The sequence below is a fragment of the Lithobates pipiens genome, unplaced genomic scaffold, assembly GCF_037356315.1.
Source record: "Lithobates pipiens isolate NorthernLeopardFrog02 unplaced genomic scaffold, aLitPip1_a1.2 Scaffold_8, whole genome shotgun sequence".
In the NCBI taxonomy this organism is placed as follows: Eukaryota; Metazoa; Chordata; class Amphibia; order Anura; family Ranidae; genus Lithobates; species Lithobates pipiens.
This window is the reverse complement of record NW_027507903.1, coordinates 166584378-166600945: the sequence shown is the minus strand read 5'-3', so window position 1 is coordinate 166600945 and position 16568 is coordinate 166584378. Positions and strand designations below refer to the sequence as shown.

The following is a 16568-nucleotide window of genomic DNA, read 5'->3' as shown; positions in this document are numbered from 1 at the left end:
GCATCTTTTTCTCCTCCAGAGCCATCCAAAGTACACAGATCAACTGGTATTTCTCAGCTTCTAGGAGGAAGGGAGGATCTGAGGTCACAAACTGCACAGCACAGAACACAGTGCTGAGGGCAATCGAATGCCTGATTAGAGAGAATGAATACTCTTCCACACAGTATCACTAGGAAACATGCACATCTGTGGCTGTCAATCATCCCCTGTGTGCTTGGGTCAGAAGTGATAGATGAGGATTGCAGAAGAAGAAGAAGAGAGCAGCAAGGAACCATACTAGCTGTTATGGACTGAGGCAAGTACACACTATATGAAAATATGATTTGCTAAATTTTCCCTTCAAGGGTTTACATCCAAGTTAATGTAATTTTCAATACACTACCACTTAAACATGTAAGTAAGCAAAATGCTTGCCTGCTAAAGAAAACAAAAAAGGAAAACCAAAACTAGGGTTAAGTGAGGGGGGGGGGGGTTAAATGGTTACTAAGGGACTATTTAGGACTATTTAGGGTTAATATAAGGTTGACTACAGTTTAAAACCTCTTTATTGACTTTGCCCTGAGGTGATGCAGTTAGGATCAGATCATGGGTCAGGCTTGTGATCTAAAGTATTAGCCTACAAAGGCCTACTTTTGTAAAAACTGGACTAAATTACCAATATACACCCACCAGCCATTTTATTAAGTACACCTGGCCAATTTTGTGATAATGCAAATTGCTAATAAGCCAATCATATGGCAGCAACTCAATGCATTTAGGCATCTAGACATGGTAGAGATGACTTGCTGTATTTCAAACTAAGCTTCAGAAAGGGGATTTAAGTGACTTTGAACGTGGCGTGGTTGTTGGTACCAGACAGGTTGGTCTGAGTATTTCAAAAAGCGCTGATCTGCTGGGATTTTCACGCACAGCCATCTCTAGGATTTACAGAGAAGGGTCCGAAAAAGAGAAAATATCCAGTGAGCAGCAGTTGTGTAAGGGGAAATGCCTTGTTGATGTCAGAGGTCAGATGAGAATGGGCAGTCTGGTTACAGATGATAGAAAGGCAACAGTAACTCAAATAACCACTCATTACAGCCAAAGTATGCAGAATACCATCTCTGAATGCACAACACATTGAACCTTGAAGCAGATGGGCTACAGCAGCAGAAGACCACACCGGGTGCCACTCCTGTCAGCAAAGAACAGGAAACTGAGGCTAGAATTTGCACAGGCTCACCAAAATTGGACAATAAAAGACTGGAAAAACATTGTCTAGTCTGATGAGTCTCTATTTCAGCTGTGACATTTAGGTGGTAGGGTCAGAATTTTCTGTAAACAAGGAATGAAATGAAAGTATGGATACATCCTACCTTGTATCAATGGTTCAGGCTGGTGGTGGTGGCGGTGCAATGGTGTTGAGGATATTTTCTTGGCACACTTTGGGCCCCTTAGTACCAATTGAGCATTGTTTACATGCCACCTGAGTATTGTTGCTGATCATGACAATCTGTTTATGACTACAATGTACCCATCTTCTGATGACTACATACAGCAGGATAATGCTCCATGTCACAAAGCTCAAATCAGCTCAAACAGGTTTCTTGCACATGACAATGAGGTCACTGTACTCCAATTGCCTCCACAGTCACCAGATCTCAATCTAATAGAGCACTTTTGGGATGTGGCGGAATGGGATATTCGCATCGTGAATGTGCAACTGACAAATTTGCAGCAACTGCGTGATGCTATCATGTCTATATGGCCCGGGAATGTTTCCAACACCTTGTTGAACCTATGCCACAAAGAATTAAGGCAGTTCTGAAAGCAAACGGGGTTCAACCCAGTACTAGCAATGTGTACCTAACAAATTGGCTGGTGCGTGTATATGGCTGTTACAAGTCCAGGAAGCTAAATGTAATATTAAGCCCTTAGCATTTTGTAGCTTACATATTGAGCACAGTAAAATAAACATTCCCCAGTAAAGTATTTTTTAGAATTCCTACCCCTCACTCACATTTTACAACTTTTCAGTTCTGCTGGCTCCTAATCCCTCTCTATCTCCTGTTTCTCCAAACCTCCATTGTTCATAGGAAGGCATAAACAGTGGACAGTGAAGTCTGGAGCCAGTCTGTTAGCTTAGAGAAGGGAGGAACAGTTGAGTGCCTTGTCATCCTAGGCTATGTGACTGTATGGGTCTATGGGTGCACACAATGTGGGGGGACACAACTCTAGTGCCTGCATGCAAGAGTGACTCCATGGGATGCTGCAAGTGAAAGAAACCACGCTGAAACAGGAAACCTGGAGGCAGCAGTCACCTTAAACTAGAACATAGCAAGTATTAAAGATAAAGAATCTGCATGCTCAGTAAGTGAATAAATCAGCTGCTGAAAATTGTTAAAAACCGAGGGTTTAATATCACTTTAAAGGGGTGTTCCGGACACATTTTTTTTTAAGTCAACAGCTACAAACACTGTAGCTGCTGACTTTTAATATGGACACTTACCTGTCCAGTGAGCCTGCAATGTCATCCCCCCGAGGCTGGTCCATCCATAGGATCGTCTGCCGGCGCCTCCATCTTAACGAAGGGAAACTGGCAGTGGAGCCTTGCAGCTTCACTGCCCATTTCCTACTGTGCATGTGCGAGTCGCGCGATGCTTTGTGAATGGCCCTGTTGTTTTCTGGGACACACACATGTCCCAGAAGGCAACGGGGCCACTCGCCAAAGAGGAGGGAGCTCCACAGAATAGGAAGGGGCAGATTAGGAAGACTGCCTTGCAACAGGGGTTTCAGGTAAGTTAAAAAAAAAAAAAATTTTCAAATGTTTTTATTTTTTATTTTTTTTTAAGAATATTAATGCAATTTTTTTATTTTAGGGTGGCCCTCCACTTTAAGTGAATTACTCCAGTATGTTTATATACTGTAGCAGATCCTGAAGTGGTTAACTACAATGTTTTTTTCAGCTCAAGCTTCACTTGATATAAGCAGATGTATTTTGTATAACAGGTATGCAGATGAAATTTTATAAAAAAACAATATTTCCTTGTTCTTTGTTGTGTGTTCACTGAGCTGCTATCAAGTCTCTCTGAAAAAAATCGACTGGGTAGTGCATGCACTAGGGGAGATATCAGATGAAAGTTTTCCCTGACAGTGATTTTATGCCTACAAAAGGAGATTCCATTAAATAATGCTGCATGTGAGATCAGGCCTCAGAGTTTCTGACTCCATCAATGGGAAGATATTGTGATTATAGTGATTATTATTATTAAACTTTTACAATTTCTTACTGTATTCAATTCTGAGCATTTCTCAAATATTTGTTTAAATGTTTAAAATATACAGCATTTAGGCTACCTTCACAAAGGTGATAAGACCTACAGCAGATTCCTGCAGCAAGAATCAGCAGACTGGCAGATTATATTCAGGGTAATCTGTACCGAATAGCAAGTAGCCAGTGGGCAAGTGGAAACATGTCAACAGCCATAGCTCCTTTCAGCCTCCCATTGCTTTGCAAATGCTTCCCAGCCACAACTGTTTGCATACATCACTGATCCCAGCTACAAGAATGCACTGATTCTTGCCACAGGAATCCACTGTATGCCACTAATCTCCTATGTGAATGTAGCCTTATTGAGCATTCAGACAGATTTAAGTTGGGTTCACACTGGAGGTCACAGCGGCTCACAGCAGGTGTTCGGTGCGCCTCCATTCAATGTTTCAGGTCCGATTTCAGCCCAAATTTGTTTTCTGAATTCAGACCAGAAATGAACCAAAAGATGCACAGGGCTCCTGTGCAATTCACACTGGAGCCACTGTGGAGATGTGTGAAACGGCTCCATAGAGAGCCAGTCACAATCTCCTGCTATGCAAATTGGATGCAGGGAAACTCGTATCAAATTCTCAATAGTGTGAACCCAGCCTAAAGCTGGGCATACACTGGACATATTCACAGATTCCTGCATCCACACAATGCAATGTGAATGCAGGGATCTCTCCCACTGCACTATTGTATTCTGACAGTGGGGGCTCTCCCCTTCAGAATACACTAATCAGTGCTTCAGAGGCTGATTGAATGCTGGTTCTCCAGAAGAACCATTCGATAAAAGCCGGCCAAATGTCCATCTTCTGTTGAATAGAGAGGATACAAACAGATCAAAATGTGTCTGGTTTCTGCTCAATCGGTGGAATCTTAATACATGTATACTGTATTTAGGTAGATAGTTTACTAGCTCCCAGCTCTGGATAAGCTAACATGTTTATTTCAAATTAATAACAGAAACAGAACGTGTTTGTATGATTTTCACTACTCCGCACTTGATTCCTATATTCAAAAAATTTAAGACAAGAAATGCTACAGAGATTCCTAAGTAGAGCAAAAATGAACTATTTCTTATGTTATTGTGTTTCTTTTAAACTTCAGACAGGAGTTTAGAATTGTCAGTGGTGTTTGTTTAATATGAGATAAAAAGCCAGAACCTGCTGCAAACAATCTAGTAGTTCTTAGAATAGCAAAGCTTTTAATATTGATTTTTTTCCCCCACCAAAATGTTGGTGTGTTTGTTCACCATCCCCTGAGTACTGAGCAAAGCAAGAACATAAAAAAAAATCTAGTTAGAAATAAACCGCTCTATAGACCAGTTGTACTGTTTGAAGAATCTACAGCGTTTTGGGTCATATAAAATATGCTAACCCTTTTTTATAAATCTCTTATTCCACAAATGTTCTTTGTATGGGCTTTCCGTCTAGTGTATTTTTAGGTCCTAATTTGAAGGGGAACTGCAGTCTGCTCACATACTTTTAAATAAAAACATATTTGCCACTCTGAAGCTTCCCTCCAACCACTTTGCATATTATTTTATATATAATGTGATTCTGTACCTGCCAAATATGCTGCAGAAATCTCCCTCCACCATTTTAACTGTGAGCAGCTGAAGCTGCTGCCTATTTCTTTTCTGGATTTACACAGACACACAAAGGCACACCTCCAGCTCTGCAGCTCTCATTGGCCTCTTGTGACTCATCCTCCTCCCTTCCTGGCAAACTCTCAGAAGAGTGAGAGAAAGCTGTGCATGATGTCATAAGCCTAGGCTTTTTAGCAGACAAGAAACAGGAAGTGGGCAGTATAAGGTATTTCCTGGCAGAAAAAAAATGTTTTACTATCCAAAATTAAAACAAGGGCAGAAGATTTAAAAGATGAAAGTTGAAAAAAAAATGACTGAAGGTCCACTTTAAAGTGGAGGGCCACCCTGAAAAACAAAAATACATTAACATTTAGAAAAAAAATCAGAAAAAAAAAAATGAAATTACCGGAATTACTGAAATGCCTGTTGCTAGGCACATCGTCCTAATCTGCCTCTTCCTTCTCCGTGGTGATCTTCTGTCTTCTCTCCTCCGTGCGGTGTCTTCTGAGTAATGGGTTGCGGTGTGTTCTGGGAACTGTGTGTCCCAGAACACAGCGCGCCCCATTCACAAAGCGCTGCGCAACTCGCGCATGCGCAGTAGGAAATGGGCAATGAAGCCGCAAGGTTCCACTGCCTGTTTCCCTTAGCTAAAATGGCGGCACCGGGATCCGAGAGCCGAGGGACTGGTCAGCCTCGGGCGGCCGACATCACGGGTGCCCTGGACAGGTAAGTGTGCTTATTAAAAGTCAGCAGCTACAGTGTTTGCAGCTGCTGACTTTTAATTTTTTATTTTTTTTTAAACTGGCCCTCCTCTTTAAGGACACGTGTCAAAGACCATAGCAATTGGTACTTTTTTTTCCTTCAATTTATTGTAAGCTGTGAGTGATTGTTTTTACTGCATCTGTTTTTTTTTTTTTTTTAACTTATAAGACTTATTTATCAAGCATTTTAATCATGTTTATTATTTCCATTAAATAATTCAGAAAGCACTGCCTACCATGTCTTGTGGCCTTGAAACATTGCTGCTTTTGTGGTGGTGGCGCTAAAGTGTTCTGTATGTTTAACTAAATACGGTGCAATGGTGATATCTTGGATTGATCCCTATATGAACTGGTGCCTGCACAGCTATCCCAAGTGTTACTTAAATCAGGCATATCATCTGGGACATTCTGGCCATGTATGGGTATTCTAAGCGAAAGGACCTGATTGTCAAGTGATGCTTTAATGGAGTACATATCCTGGAAAGAGCTTGCCATTTATGAGTATTCTAAGAATAAGAACCAGAATACCAATAATGAATAAGAAAGGGAGTATTCTGATACTCTAGCCCGAGAATTGTGCATATAACTGTTGGACTACAGAAGAGTATTTTGAGTAACAACTCCTGTAAATTAGTATTTAGTAGAGATGTATTCTTTAACCAGTAGATGATAGTGTTTATAAGTTTTATAGCTGCATCTATGGTATGATCTATGTCTTTTCCCTGAATAAAAGTTAATGTTTCCTGTCTGCAGTTAAGCAGAAAATAAATACATGTAGATGTGCACTGTCTGTTCTGTAGGCTACATACATAATTTCTAACAATAACAAGCATTCTTTATTTACCTGGGTAGTACCTGGCCAGTCCGGTTGCACTTCCAAACACTTGCCATAAGAGGGTTTTGTCTTCAGCCGAATTCTTCTTAAACACTTCATCCAATGCAGCAGTCCAGTTAAGCTCATTTAACACTATGGTAGCTGAAAAAAAGAATGACAAATCTGTTAGATATATGAAAAGGGGGTTAATTGTTCTGCTGTGTGTGTGGTCACTCCTCCAGCATGTCACAGCTGGGCATGCTGAAACCAGGAAACATATTGAGGCTTGATTATGATATCAAAGCTTTCACTGTTCTGCTTGTGCATGTGGTATGTTGTTTGTTAGCATGATGGAGTGGATACAGACACAAAGTTTGAGTGAGAATCAGTAATGTAGCAAGCTTCATAACAGCTGTTATCCAATTTCAAATAAAATAGACAATAATTGGTTATAATAACTGATTAGCTAATAATCTTTAAAAGTGTTTCCATTTTAAATTGCATCACTGTTATGCCACTGTTTCTTTTTTAAAGTTTGATAGAGCAATATCTATAGGGCAATAACTAAACAATCATCCAGTCATCTGTGTTTCAGCTGCAGCACTAAGAAAATTCAAAATGGTCATTAGATTAGCAAAAGATCATGTATAAAACAAATAAGATGAAGAAACAAAACTAAGGACATTACACGTGGTGGTATTATTAGCCCTTTAAAGCTGATAAGGGAATAGCTTCCCAACACAGTGCTCATTAGTGCAACGTAACAAGATTTTCATGTTTATGGATATGATCACTCTGAGAAAGATCTGTTATGTGAGTATGAATATTCATGCACTGGGTCGGTTATACAGTGAATTTAAGGTATGAAGAGATTTGTATTCTGCAGCATGAACAGATTAATGTTTTTTGGTCAGTTACATGAAAATGAATAGTAACTCAAAGGTTCAGGTTACAGGCTATCATGATTTTTTTTTTTTTTTTTTTTGCATTTTCCTCCAGAATAAAAAAAAAACAGATGTTAGTTAATTCAGTAGGTAGCACATTAAATGCACTCAAATCACAATGTTAATTATATATTAATGTACCCATTGCCACAAACCCTCAAAAAACAGGGAGAGCCCAAAGGTGGACCATAGTTCTCAGACAATAATACCTGTAGAATTTCACTAGCTTATATCATTATTATATGACCACATCTGTGCTTTTTATGTGGTATATATATATATATATATACATATATATATATATATATATATATATATATATATATATATATATATATATATATATATCGCAAGTGTAAGAAGGAAAAAATACTGTTCTTATACAAAACAAATAGCAGCAACTACTATGTATGATACACGCATATAGTAGAGCCGCACAATTAATCGTCAAGAATCGTTATCGCAATCTTGACTAAAATGTTTCACAATTATTTCTATGGAAAGAATTCTCTCTTCTCTAGTGAAGCCACAACCCTCAAAAGAAAAGAAGAGAAAAACTGGGCAGCCTGCCAAGAATCAAAAAACATTCAGTTGAACTCAATTATAAACATTTTAACAATTTGTCAATGGAATAGACTGTGTGTAAGTGAAAACAGTTTAAACACTAAACCTTTTTCTGACATTTGTTGGTTTCAAGTTCAAATAATTTTTTATTTTTTTGCTAGAAAATTACATAGAACTCACAAACAATATATATATATATTTTTTTTAGTAGACACCCTAGAGAATAAAATGGTGGTTGTTGCAATATTTTATGTCACACTGTATTAGCGCAGCAATCTTTCAAATGCAACTTTTTTTTTAAATTACTTTAATGAATTAAAAATAAATAAATAACCTAACCAGTAAAGTTAGCCCATTAGCGTGACACGTTCATGCAGTCTTCCGTCACCAATATGTGCTGATCACCATAAAGAATGCACGCTTACCAGAGGCAAGCATCAACCAGCTTGTAACCATACACCCCGACAGGGTCCCAATGAAAGGTCCTGTATAACAGTTGAGAGAGCAGCAGGCCAGGAACTCAAAACAGCCAATGGTCGACTGGGGAGATATCAGAGACTCTTAGACAGATAGAAAATGTCACCCAGAAATAAAACAGAAGGAACTTCCCATGCAAACCGCCATCATTGTACGTCAGGCACTTTAAGAACTATTGGAGAGATCTGTTGTTCGTAGTGATTAGGAACAGCGATCTCTCTCCACCTCCAGTCAGTGCCATCCCCCCACAGTTAGAAACATCTCTCCAGGTAAAACGTAACCCCTTGATAGCCCCCTAGTCTTAATAACTTCCCTACCAGTGACATTTACACAGTAATCAGTGCTTTTTTATAGCACTGATCGCTGTATAAATGTCAATGGTCCCCCAATTTTTTTTAAAAATGTCCGATCTGTCTGCCGCAACATTGCAGTCCCACTAAAAATCACTGTCCACCACCATTACTAGTAAAAAAAAATAGTAGAATACACATTGGCCTAAACTGATTATATTTTTTTTTTTTACTTTTTTGGGATATTTATTATAGCAAAAAGCAAAAAAAAATTTTTTTAAATTGTCAGTCTTTTTTTGTTTATAGTTTATAGTGCAAAAAAGAAAAACCACAGAGGTGATTGAGTACCACCAAATTGTCAGTTAAAGCGATGCAGAAAAATTGCAATATTGCAAAAAATGACCTGGTAATTAAGGGAGCAAATCCTTCCAGGACTTAATTGTTTAAAGAACACAACATACAGGGATATGGGAAATGATTATAGACACTGACACACATAGAACCTACACAGGTTAAACTGGATAGACTATTGTCTTTATTCAACCATATCTACTATGTAACTATGACAGGGGCCATTAAAAGGGAAATAGTATACTTTCAGTGAACATATATTTGAGTTATTGTTGCAGACCTTAAAGTAATTTTAATATTTTTTTTTTTTTTTACATTTTTGCCTGTCTTCCATATAGTATTTTTGTTTTTATTACATATGTATATTTGAAAATTAACCACTAGAAGGAGGTCTGTATTTTATTATTAAAGATATACTAAAGGTCCCAAAAATGCAATGCAAAAAAGCAATGTTTCACCCAAAATTAACTTTAAGCATCTCAAAATAGTCTGATTTACTGGAAAATAATGTATGTATTAATATATTATTACATCATTGCTCCCACAAAGCAGTCCAAGCAACATAAATGTATTCTCTCAGCATTTACTATGCATGTTTGATGCACACATAAAGGTCATTTACAAACACTCCAGCATTCAATCAGTAGCGGCATACGATTTGATTTTGGGGCTATCTTACATCAGTTAGGCAATAGTGCAACATGGCAGGCACACATTTCTGCTTGTGAATGCTTGTGACTAGGGATGAGCTCTGTGTTAGACTCAAACGCATTTTCGACTCGAACATCGGCCGTTCGCCTGTTCGGCGAATTCAGAACTTTGTTTGCACCAAATTTGTGTGGCACGAATGGCCCACAATGCACTATGCCATCGCAGGGCATTGCTGGCTCATGATTGGCCAAGCATGCACTGTGACCCCGCATGCTTGGCCAATCATAGCACCAGCAGTGAGGAGAGCCATAATTGGCCACAGGCAGGATGCCTGTGGCCAATTATAGCTCAGGAAGTTTAGTACACACCCCACACTATATAAGGCCACCAGCGCGGCGGCCTTGTGTAGTGTGTTACGGCGTGCAGGGAAAGAGCAAGATAGGCAGGGACAATGTTCTTCTCTCAGGCATCTGCAGGAGTTAACATGGGTGTTGTGTGGCTCCAGCACAGTATACACCTGTATCTACCCTTTTTTGCTGGTGTTCTCTAATACAGGCATCTGCAGGAGTTAGTGGGTGTTGTGTGCCTTCAGCACAGTATACACCTGCATCTACCCTTTTTTGCTGGTGTTCTCTAATACAGGCATCTGCAGGAGTTAGTGGATGTTGTGTGCCTCCAGCACAGCACAGTATACACCTGAATCTACCCTTTATGGCTGGTGTTCTCTAATACAGGCATCTGCAGGAGTTGAATAGGGTGTTGTGTGCCTCCAGCACAGTATACACCTAAAGAAGTCTGCTGCATATCTTGCATATTAGCCTTTAAAATTAGCACTTTTGATTTCAAACATTCGAGTCCCATAGACTTTAATAGGGTTCTAAAGTTCGTACAAATTTTTGGTCCGTTCAAAGGTTCTGGTGCGAACCGAACCGGGGTGTGTTCGGCTTATCCCTACTTGTGACTGTGTGCTGTAATGATCAATATTTGTATTTATCCTGCCTTATTTCTCAGAAGGAACACTGTATAGAATATTTGACATTGCTCCTTCTTTAAGCACATGGACTTACTGATGCTTGTCACAATATAATGATTTTGTTTAAATAAATACACACATTCTTTACTTACGGTAATTCACTTTAGGACATTGAGCTTTACAGTATATAATTTTGTAAAGGAATTGAGAATCTTCACATGAAAAAAAAAAAAAGGTAAAGATTTGCTTCAAGTATCCATCCAAGTATCCAATTATGTACAAAGCTAATTCCTGGTCAATTATTTAATCTGCACAATTGGATAATTGAAGTAAATGTACATTTTTTTTTCCAAGTGAATATTCTCAACTCCCTGATTACATCAGCCTCATTATGTATACACTATCTCAGAACTGTTCACATTCACTGGTAGCACAAGGTCCATGCACTAATATATATCCACATTACAAGCATGCATTTGCTTTTTTTTTTAAATCAGGCCAATTAACTCAAGATAAGCACCTTCTCACATTTTTTTTTCACGATTTCTTACTTTTTTTAACCAGCCTGTCATGGAAAACAGGAAAAAGAAGAACATGGGAGAAAATCTTGTTAATAAAACTGCCACTAGTAATGCCCGTGTGACTAACTTTTCTTAATTTTTCATTACTTTTTTCTTGATTACTTTTAAGCTTCCCAGGTGTATTGCAGCAGTAGTTTGATTAAGCAGTAGATTATAATTCGGCTTTATATAAAGCAACAAATCGTTCAAACTTTACATCATGCAAAAACATTATTAGAGACAAACGAGGTAAATGAAATAGAGGGGAAAAATTATGTGTGCCCAGAATATAATATTCTTATGTTCAAGAAGATCAAGCACTCTTAGTGAAAAATTAACTACTTTGATTAAATAGTAATAGACTAATAGACTGTAGACTGTAGAGTTGTTTCAGCATGGTTCTCTATAGTTTCATGTATTTTGAATGTTTTTTATGTCATTGTTATATCCCTTTGGCTAATTTAATCTTCTTTCTATGCTCACAGGAAGATGTAACTAGGTATTAAGGAGGACCTATTGTATATTTAAATTTTACTTAAACATTATGTTATCAGTCTTATTTGGAGGGTTAAACAAGGAAAACAGTTACTCTTCCTCTAGAAAATTATGCTCGAGGGTCTTTTCGTGGTTAGTAGTACAGTATAACAAAAAGCTAAAATTATTCTTAATTAATTTGAGGTTTACTTACAAAACATAGGTGAACAATAGACAGGCGAATCAGAGGAATAACCTCTACCTGGCCTAGTCCAGCAGACACAGACCTGTCTGGATTGTCAGGTAACTAACACTCAATGCTTGGCTTTCTTCATAGTAAGCCCAGCATGTCCTCAAATAACTAATAAATAACATGAAAGCATGCTGTGTTGAATGTTGTTTTCAAACAATGAAATATTTCATAAAATATAATTTTATAAACTATAACAAATTAATTAACTAATTTATAAGCCCTTTATCTGCCATCAGAATAAGGCATGCAGCAGAATGCAAAATAAAACACTTCCAGCTGGCTAGGTCAGTGTGCCTTATGTCGGCTGCATTCCCCACTTTGGTATAAGCTCATGGTCACTTTATAAATGGGAATTGAGACAGCACTATCAGGATGTCAGTGGTAACCATGAATCCTCTGTTAATATAATGTCAATCCAATGTTAAAGGCTAAAAATCATTTATTGTAACAAGGGAAGTTAAAACCATTGTAGTAATACGATAACAAGCCGGTGTGGATGGATGTTGGTAGGCTAACGTCTGCTGGGTCTGGTGGGCAGGGAGATAGAAATTGTTCAATAGGGTGTGCAGCAGTCAGCCACTGGGGCAGGGTTGTAGATGCCCGAGAGCCAAGCCGGTGCTCCCGTGTGACTTCACCACAACACAGAGGCAGAAGAGCAGGACCGGCTTGTTGCCATGATGACTTGTTTCAAGTGTATGCCCTTGGTCAAGACTTTCTATCTCCCTGCCCATCAGACGTTAGCCTACCAACAGTCATTCACATCATCTTGGTATCATATTATCTACAATGGTTTAACTTCCCTTGTTACAATACATTATTTTTAGCCTTTACCATTGGCTTGACATTATATTAACGGAGGATTCATGGTTACCACTCATATCCTGACAGTGCTGTCTCAATTCCCATTTACAATTCCAGTCATTGTGTGTGCTCATACTGTTGGCTGCATCGGATTGGCCCCTGGGCAGTGGACAGTGAGATTTCCCATAGGGCCCAGCACTTGGGACATTGTGTTATCATGGTCACTTTAGCAACTTCCTCACTGGGTCCTCTACACAGCAAGCTCCTCCACTGTGCCCTCCAATCCTCCTCAAACCTTTTATCCCACCTGTAGCAAAAATACAGTGGGCTGGGCAGGGGAGGGGGGAGCAGCTGGTACCCAGAGGAGGGCAAATCCAGTGACAGATGGGTGCTGACAAATAGATGAATTCTGTGTCTGATAGAGAGCTTGCTGAATTCAGTGTGCTGTCTGAGCCCCCAGCTGCCACAGCCAATACAGCAGGTTTTGTAGGCAAGAAAACTGCCGGTGCCCAGCTGGGAATATCTGATCATTTTAGATGGCTGAGCAAAAGAATAGGTAAATATTAGTGTCTTATTTACCCATCTTTTGTCTGCAATGAATAGTACTGGATTGATCACCTGATACTCATTCATAAATGCTGAGATAGTAAACATGGATGGCCATTCATATTTAACATCATTCTTTTGTGAATAAACAAGAAGTGCTCTGTACAGAGCAGCAGCAGTGTTTAGAAAGAAGAAGGAGATGTAAGACTCTATGTCAGAGACTTATTCAGACCTCTAAAGTGCCCCCCCCCCCAAAAAAAAAAAAACCCACACTCCAGTAGTAGTAAAATAAATAAATACAAATACATGAAAGCATTTCTAAAAAAATTGCAGCCCATTAAAAGGTTCTAAATGCTGGAATACAGAGGTAGGCTTCCTGATAATGTTATTGACTGTCACATTTTCGAAAGCTCTTGATGGAAAACAATTACTGAAAATAATGACTGGGAGCTGTCTCAACATAGAGGAGCAGTTCTTCACCCACCCTGCTGTCACATATACAGTTGTGCTCATAAGTTTACATACCCTTACAGAATTAATGATTTCTTGGCCATTTTTCAGAGAATATTAATTATAACACAAACACTTTTCTTTCACTCATGGTTAGTGTTGGATGAAGCCATTTATTTAACCAAACAACTGTGTTACTCTTTTCAAATTATTATTACAACAGAAACTACCCAAATGATCCTGATCCGAAGTTTACATACCCCAGTTCTTAATATTGCATATTGCCCCCTTTAACATCTATAGCAGCTTGAAGTCTTTTGCGGTATTTGTGGATTAGGCTCTTTATCTTCTCAAATGGTAAAGCTGTCTATTCCTCTTGGAAAAAAGCCTCCAGTCCCTGTAAATTCTTGGGCTGTTTTGCATGAATTGCATGTTTGAGATCTCCCCAGAGTGGCTCAATGATATTGAGGTCAGAAACTGAGCTGGCTACTCCAGAACCTTCACTTTATTCTGCTGTAGCCAATGACAGGTTAACTTGGCCTTGTGTTTTGGATCATTGTCATGTTGAAATGTCCAAGTACATCTCATGCGCAGCTTCCTGGCTGATGAAAGAAAATGTTCCTCCAGTATTTTTTGATAATATACTACATTCATCTTGCCATCAATTTTGACCAAATTTCTTGTGCCTTTGTAGCTCACTAAGCTCCAAAACATCATTGTATTTTGAAGTAGGAATGGTGTACCTATGGTGTACCTTTCAGCATAGGCCTTGTTGACTCCTCTCCAAATGTAGCATTTATGGTTATGGTTGAAGCTAAATTAAAAAAAAAAAAAGTTTTATACAGTTCAACTACCTTTCCTTCAGATCCTTTGACAATTCTTTTGCTTTCCTCATGGCTCAGGATCCAGAAATATCAGTGCAGCACTGGATGAAAGATGCAAGGGTCTGCCAGGAGTCCATAAACTCATTGACCTTTTATACACACACACACACACACACACTAATTACAAGCAAACAGATCACAGATGAAGATGGTTACCTTTAATAGCCATTCAAACCCCTTTGTGTCAACTTGCGTGCATGTTATCAAGCCAAAATCACCAGGGTATGTAAATTTTTGATCAGAGTAATTTGGCTTGTTTCTGTTGTCATTATGACTTAAAAAGAGTAAACACAGTTGATTAATAATAAATGGCTTCAGCCAAACACTAACCATGAGTGAAAGAAACATTTTTGTGTTATCATTCATATTCTCTGAAAAATCGCCAAGAAATCATAAATTCTGCCAGGGTATGTAAACTTATGAGCACAACTGTATACCTGCAGCTGTCTGGTTAACCCCACCCCCCCCCCCCCTCTCACACACACACACACACACACACATGCAAATTACAAACACATAAAGTACACATGTGTACTACACACAGTGTGGTAATGCACATTTTGTGTGTTGGTGCACTGTGGTGCACCAACATATTTAGGCCTTGCTCACATTTAGGCCTTGCTCACACAAGCAGGTGTTATGGTATACATGTGCTTGTGTGTGTTGTAAACACATATGGCAGTGCATTGTTACACCATAGTGTGTTATGTTGAACTACATTCATTCAAAGCTATGTGCACCAGTGTTTTGAGACACAAAGCATTGTAACACACTGTATTGTGTTAAAATGTATGCCTGCATTATTTTATTGCAATTCACAGCAATGACACTGCTGATCAGCATTATCACAAGGCATAGGTGAGAAACAAACCTCCAGATCTATATATTGATTTTCACTGTTTCACAAAAAACAGTATTTAAAACCTATATGTATTTATTAACTGAATGTCATTTTAGTTTTTAGATTCAGAAGGAATTTTGTATGTTATGTTGTGTTTGTGTGGGTTAGTAAATATTTTGGACTATTTTTATTGAAAAGATCAGTTAGATAAACATTTGCACAAAAATCATGTGACCCTACAAAATCATTAGCTTCATTGTTTTATTCTACCATCTCTGTTCTTTTAGAAAATGTATGGTTTGTGGGCTCTTTTGCCAACTCTGAAGCTGAAAGTGAAACATAAAAAAAACTTAAATATTGCAAAATGGGTTTGGCCACCTGATGGTAAAAGTGGAGCACGGGGTTGGGAAAGAAGAGGGCTGAGATAAACCATTATAATATTCATTGGCTGGTTCTGGTAATACATATTCATGTTTCTAACCTCTTTGGAAGAAATGCAGAAAGTTCTGATTCTGAAAGTAATACTTCAGAACACCTTTCCTATATTTGGGTAAGCAATGGATGATTTTAATTCAAAGCTGCATGATGTAGAGATACAATAACAATAAGGATAAGATAAAACTTATTTTGCTGCCATATTCTTTTTGATTCAAAGACGTTTTGAGGATTAAAGGAGGATTCCACAGGGATGCCAAATATTCTCATGGACAGGGTGAACAAATTAACTTTTCAACAATGAAGCTCTGATTTAAAACCTGAGAAATACATAAAATGGAAAGCTACAACAGTACTTTGTGGGTTCAGGCACTAGACTCTAATTGAATCTCCATATACATTTTACATTAATTAGATTGGGGACTATAGATACTTCAGATATAATCTGTGTGATCCTATTGGATTTACAAATGCAATATATATTTATAGCTTTAAGATATACAGGATTAAAATAAAAACGAAAGCTAAAATGACATTTTAAATGTAATATAAACCTTTGAAAAAGAGTAGATTGTCATAAATCAAGTCCACACAAGGAATTTGCAGTCCACACAAAATG

The 16568-nt window shown here is 38.3% G+C and overlaps 1 protein-coding gene across 9 annotated transcripts in view; it reads right to left on the bottom strand.

The window, feature by feature from the left end:
• CACNA2D1 (calcium voltage-gated channel auxiliary subunit alpha2delta 1) overlaps positions 1–16568 on the bottom strand; it is a 930857-nt gene that overhangs the window by 337135 nt on the left and 577154 nt on the right. For all 9 annotated transcript variants that reach the window (XM_077469518.1, XM_077469511.1, XM_077469509.1 and 6 more), the window contains one exon: positions 6486–6617. In XM_077469518.1, coding sequence (XP_077325644.1) covers positions 6486–6617 — 132 coding nt within the window. The remainder of the gene's footprint in view (positions 1–6485; positions 6618–16568) is intronic.